Below are 6,175 nucleotides of genomic sequence, written 5' to 3'. Positions count from 1 at the left end.
AATCCCCAGGGAGGTTATCGGGAGTTTTGGATGTTCACGGAATGCAGGTTCGGGCTCTAAATCTACAGCTTCGCCAAACATAAGGGTCTAGGCCCAAATCAATAGATAGCTTAACAGGAAAGCCGAGAAGTAATGCAGGTCGCGCTGAGACTTCAAATTCTGCAGCTCGCACTAGACAATAATGCCGCCAGACGTGCGCGTTTGCAGCGTGACTGAAGTGACATCCCTATAACCCCGAAGAGGTGGGGTGTGTGTGTGTGTGTGACCCTGGCAAGGTAGAGCTGAGCTGTGCGTGTAGCCGGGAGAAATCTGACATCAGTGTGTCGTGTGTCGATAAGGACTTGGTAGCTAAGTGTGTAGCGATGTGTGATCGATTGGACGCGCGTGCAAAAAGGCTGTGCGTGTGACTCGGAGAGCGATGTGAGGTGTGTGCAGTCAGGCCTGATGTCGGCACAAACCCCGGCACGACCCCGTCCCAGGGCTAGCCCAACACATGATGCGTGTGTCAGGTGGTGTGCGGGGCTAGCCCTGGGACAGGGTGCAGGGAGGGACCCCCTGCACGGGGCAGGGCCTGTGTCCGAGGGGAGAATGCACTCAGCGGGCCGTGCACGCCTGGCCCACCCAGCCCCGCTTGCGGCGGACACGGAGCCTGCTAAGGGCAGCGCGTGGCGGGGTTTGTGTTTTGCAGCGCGGAGCAGCAGATCCAGGCGGTGCCATGGCCGAGGGGCAGGCAGCCTCCGGGGCCGACTGGGAGATCGACGTGGAGAGCCTGGAGCTGGACGAGGGCGAGGAGCAGCTGGGGGCCTGCCTGCTGCAGGGCGGCGGCCCAGAGGAGCAGGAGGACGAGGAGGACGACGACGAGGAGGAGGAGGACGGGGAAGAGGAAGGGGCGGCCCCGCGGGGCCCTAGCCAGCCCAAGCAGCAGCAGGTGGAGCGGGGCAGCGGAGGGGAGCAGAGGAAGCTGAGCCGGACCCCGAAGTGCGCCCGCTGCCGCAACCACGGCGTGGTGTCCTGCCTGAAGGGCCACAAGCGCTTCTGCCGCTGGCGGGACTGCCAGTGCGCGAACTGCCTGCTGGTGGTGGAGAGGCAGCGGGTCATGGCCGCCCAGGTGGCGCTCCGGAGGCAGCAGGCCACTGAGGTGAGGAGGGGACGAGGGGAGCAGCGCCCATTACCCCTGCGCGGACAGGTGACTCCGCCTGTGTGAGGGCCGCGATCCCTCTCCTAGCAGCGCTCCCGGGGAGCAGGAAATGTGGAGAGGCCTCCCAGAAGGTAGATGGTGGCATCTGTTTTATCCTGATTGGGACGCAGGCATTCTCTTGACTCAGCTGAAAAGGATCAGGGAGATTCCCCCCCCCCCCCCAGCCCATATGGGGAGGTAGTTGGTCATTTCCCCAGGCAGTTAAGTGATGTGAGATTTACAGATGTGGTTCTTAGTGAACCTGGGTAAAGAAGTGAATGGGATGAGAGATCCCAGGCGGTGGAGGCTGTCCGCCCCGGGAGAAGGGCTCGCTCGTTTCAAAAGGAAGAAATTAATCACTTATAACAGAAAAAAAACAAAACCCAACAACCCTAGATTGGAGACGGTACTCCTGTGGATAGGTGTTCACGCAGGATGGCAGAGATCCTAGCAGTCTCCTCTCCTGGGAAGTGACAGCTTTCCACAAGGTATAGCAACGGGCTCCCTAGCTTTGGAAAGAGACAGCGTGTTATTTGCCCCTGCCCTGTACTTTTGTAACGAAGCACCGAGAGTAACTCTGGGATTTGAATCATTCATGGAGATGTGACTAGCCTTTGGATGTGACGCGCGTCGAGATTTTCAGAAACTCGTTTGCAATATTCTTTGCTAGAGGCTGAGTACTGAAACGTGGCAGGGGGGGAACTAGCAAAACTGTCAAAAAATAAAAATAAAATCCCTGTTCTGTAGTTCGCAACGTCACCGAAGGAATGATTTGTATGTTATTATGAATAGTTATTTTAAGTGCTGGTGCCGCTGAATGATTATTAAAATTTGATCTAGCACATTCTGTCACCACTGTGTCAGATGCAAGTTCAAGTAACGCGTTTTGTAATATATGGGGTAGTTTTAAGGAGCAGTGTAATTCAGCAACTTCACCGCGTTGCGGAGGGGAAGCGGGAAGTAAATGCGCTTTCTCAATAGATTCGTTACGTTTATGGAATCGTTGCTAACCAAGGCCTCCTATAAAATCTATCTACATATGTGCAAAAATATTCCAGAATTGCCATTCCCCATCTTTAGCACGCTCTCTGATCTACACCTTCCTTTTCCTCCAGAATATTTCCTCAGGGTTTTGCAACGGTTGGTTTTCAATAATCCTTTTTTATTTAAAACGAGGCGTGTTGTTTGTTGGTATTAAGCGATCGGCTCATCTGAAAGCGTCACTAAAGAATAGTGATGCAGACCTGTGAGCCGTTCCGATTTTCACTAGGATCCAACATTCTCCTTTGAGTGCACACGGAGCCGGTGCTCTGTTATGTCTAGTCAAACTCCCGGGCTCTGATCATAGAAATAGGTTAGATGCTTCTGATAAATATCACCCTTGCTTCTCTTTCCTGACATTCGATCACCCCGGCCGTTTTGCGTCACTTTCTGTTTTGTTTATCTGCACTTAAGGCAGATTCTTTATAACAATAAAATCAGTTTCCTCCTTTTACAACCCGGAGAGTGACATTTTGATTCTTTTGAATCCGTTCTTTTAAAACGAGTAGAGCAGAAAATAAAATTTCCTTAAGGAAGGAAACGACCATTGTCCTTCTGTTTATTGACCGTTTTCTTCTCTTTTCTCTTGCTAGGATAAGAAGGGGCTATCAGGGAGACAGGCTAATTTTGAGCGCAAAACAGTCTACCAGAGGCCTGTCAGGACGCCTAGCTTGCTGGCCAAAAGCATTTTAGAAGGTAAAAACACTCCTGCATTCTGACCTTTATGAGCAACAGACATCATAACTGTAGGAGCTGCTGAAACACCTACTCAGATTTCCATGTGCTATTTTTTTTGGGGGGGGGGGGGGAAACAACACTCAGAAAACAAAGTGTCTTGCATAATGCTAAAAAAATCTAAAGTAAAACAAAAGTATTTAATTGCTCCCTACTACAGAAGATCTCAGGATTTACACTATCTGTTCAAATTAAAAGCTTAAGGAATTCTCTCTGTTTTAGAAAAGTTTCTCATTACAGAATTAAGAAAAAAAGGCTAAATATGCAACAGATTAGAAAAATAAACACTATTTACTAATATTATTTAAAGGGAACATGATTATATTGAAGACATATTTCTTTCTCTGCAATACACATGGAGTGCATATACACCAATAAGCATGATGTACTGTTGCCTCAAATCTCTGCACATCAAGAATATATTTAAAAATGTTGGACTCTAGCAAAGAATTGTTTTAGAACATAAAATAGTTCCCTTCCCTTTCAAATGAGATCTCCTAGTACGTTTTCTTGTATGTTTGTTTATTTGTTTTTTTGGTTGGGATGGAGATGGAGGAAATATGATCATTCTGCTTGTTATGAAACAAAATTGCACCAAAGGATTCTAGAAACAGCAAATTGAAATTTAGGATCATTTTTAGTGTAAAAATGAATGTAGGTAAATAACTACCTGGCAACAATTGACAGTGCAGAAGATTTTATTCTTGTTTCATTTTATTTGTAAATGAATGCAATGAACTTGACCTTTTGTAAATATAAAACATAATGGACTCTTCAAACAAATTTGATATACATTATTTTGTGCTGCCAGAAATATTATTTATAGTACAATGCCATTTTAAGGTACATTTTTATTAAATAAATAAATGTTTTAAAGGGCTAATTCTTGCTTTTTTCAATACCCTATAACCTATACCCAAAACTGTTTATATGGCCATTTTTGGTTACTTTCCAAGTAATTAGAAATTAGAAAAAAGACATGAAAATGATGAAGTCTAGTTCTATTAAGTGATATTTTCTCTTTGCCTGCATTAAGTTAGAAAGAAAGTTTGTCCAGATACTAAAGTGATTTTGGCCAGATAAGAAAACTCTTTCCAGGTTACTTTCTTCTGCAATTCATTCTTTAAAAAAGAATCTCTTCCACATTCTTTTCCCTAATCTATCTTAACTTTCTTTTTCTTTTCTCCTAGTTCTCCTTGGATTTTTCTACCATCTGTAACAATGTGTTACAGATAATGATTCATCTTTAGAAAATAGAAATGGCATCAGCTATAGGTATAGATATCTTCTTTGGCGATGGGGAAACCAGTGTGAGATGAATGGGAATGAAAGTGGGCTAAATCTTGTTCTCCTTACTCATATAAGTAGTTCCATTAACTTGAATGGGATTACTTGTCTGGGTACAGCAAACAGGATTGGGCCCAGTACATTATATTAAGTGAATCTAATTAGTGTGGTCTCCTAATTGAAAATGTTGCAATTTTAAGTAATTTGTATTTTTCCTTTAATTTTAAGTAAAATAATCTAAATATTTTAAATTGTCACTTTAAAAAAAATAATTTTAAATGGAGGAATGAAATTCCAGCATAACAAGTAAAATAGAGGAGTAAATCTCTGCTCACTTTGAGCCCAATCTGACTGCTGTTGACTTCAGTAGGAGTTGGATTGGGCCCTTTATGTAAGTAATCCTGTTGTCTTCACCAGAACTACTTACCTGAGTAAAATGAGCTGGATTTGGCCCTATATATGCTGGAAGCATCTATATACCACACGGGCTTGGCTGTGCAACGTGCTGAGCACTTCCAGCAAGGTGACTTCCTTGGGAGTTGAAGGCATTCAGGATTTTGCAGGAAGTGCTTAGGTCCTTGCAGGATTGAGCTCCACATTAGCATTCCTGTCCTGTTACAAACATTACAGATAGGTGATCCTGTTTTAGTTACTTTAATTTATTCATACCCATATCTTGTTGTTTTAGGTTATCGCCCCATGCCAGCAGATCCTTACCTGGGAGGGAATTCACCTTTGCCACCTCCTGTAAGTGACAGGATGAGAAAAAGACGGGCCTTTGCTGATAAAGAGCTGGAGAACATTATGTTAGAGAGAGAGTATAAAGAAAGGGAGATGATGGAAGCCACTCAAGCTGCTGCCCTTTTCCTGCCTAACCATATGGTGCATGGAACTGAATACAATTCCTATAAAACTGCCTTTAACCCTACCCAGGTTGAAGATCCTAGCAAGGAGTTTTGCAACTTCTTACCAACCTGTCTTGACTTAACCATGCAGTATTCAGGATCTGGGAATATGGAACTGATTTCTTCAAATGTCAGTGTAGCCACTACCTACAGGCAATATCCCTTGTCCTCCAGATTATTGGTATGGCCAAAGCGTAGCCCCATTAGTGATGCTTTTCTCTATCAGCAATGCCTACTGAATGCTACGGCAGTCCAAGCTCTCAAACCTGGGGCAGCCTGGGACTCGAAGACTTCACAAGGCCAGGATTGTGTAAATTCAGAGCAGGACATGATGTCACCAAAAACTGAAAATTCACTTGTGCTTTCTCATGCTCGAGAAATTCAGTGTGTCCCTCAGGAGGCCCGTGAGAGGTCTGCTTTCTCTCCTCCTAAAAGGACTTTTCCACAGATTTCTGAGAAGGATTCTCTGGCTTCTCAAGAACACATCTTAAGCAAGATCAGCAAAGAAAATACCAAGCACCCTCAAGCACTCAAGTATAATCCGTTCCACTCATTTTTACAGCAAACATTTCATGACAAATCAGGGCCTGAGTTAAAAACATCATTTGTAAAAGAGAGCTTTGAAGAGGCATCTAAGAAGTACAGAGAGTGCTCCATCAAAGAGAACCAAAAGTACAAATTTACAATAGATAGATACTCAAAAGACTTTTTTGGGGCCAAACAAGCTGCAACAAAACTCTCAGCAAATGAGCCTCTATCATTCTCTGTTGAATCAATCCTTAAACGACCCTCTTCTGCAGTCACTAATGTCTTGCAGTAACTGCATCTTCAATATCAAGTTTAAATGTTTGCCATCTGCAAAGTTGCTGCCACCTGCCTTTTCTCTCCAAAGATTCGTACAAAGGACTTTGGTTATGTAAATGGAGATTTAAAAAAACCTGTGTACATAAATATGCATGTTTTCTCTCATGAAAATAAATATTTAAATTTTAAAAATGAAAACGGTGCATGTGCAGACTGTAAAGTGTAG

The 6,175-nt window shown here is 44.1% G+C and overlaps 1 protein-coding gene across 1 annotated transcript; it reads left to right on the top strand.

The window, feature by feature from the left end:
* The first annotated feature begins 715 nt into the window (after positions 1-715).
* Positions 716-5,965, top strand: DMRT2 (doublesex and mab-3 related transcription factor 2). The gene is made up of 3 exons (XM_065406851.1): positions 716-1,138; positions 2,812-2,914; positions 4,929-5,965. Exons 1-3 carry the CDS (start codon positions 716-718, stop codon positions 5,963-5,965), a joined length of 1,563 nt encoding a protein of 520 aa, XP_065262923.1.
* Positions 5,966-6,175: the final 210 nt, after the last annotated feature.

This window comes from Emys orbicularis, chromosome 6 (assembly GCF_028017835.1).
Source record: "Emys orbicularis isolate rEmyOrb1 chromosome 6, rEmyOrb1.hap1, whole genome shotgun sequence".
NCBI classification, from domain to species: Eukaryota; Metazoa; Chordata; order Testudines; family Emydidae; genus Emys; species Emys orbicularis.
Note: the sequence above shows the minus strand (reverse complement) of the source record. Positions and strands in the feature narration are given on the sequence as shown.

What these genes read in the sequence shown, in the direction of transcription:
- DMRT2 (XM_065406851.1), top strand. Translation starts at nt 716, where the DNA reads ATGGCCGAGGGGCAGGCAGCCTCCGGGGCCGACTGGGAGATCGACGTG. An exon ending in GGAGGCAGCAGGCCACTGAG is followed by an intron (nt 1,139 to 2,811) that starts GTGAGGAGGGGA and finishes TTCTCTTGCTAG; the next exon opens with GATAAGAAGGGGCTATCAGG. An exon ending in GGCCAAAAGCATTTTAGAAG is followed by an intron (nt 2,915 to 4,928) that starts GTAAAAACACTC and finishes TTGTTGTTTTAG; the next exon opens with GTTATCGCCCCATGCCAGCA.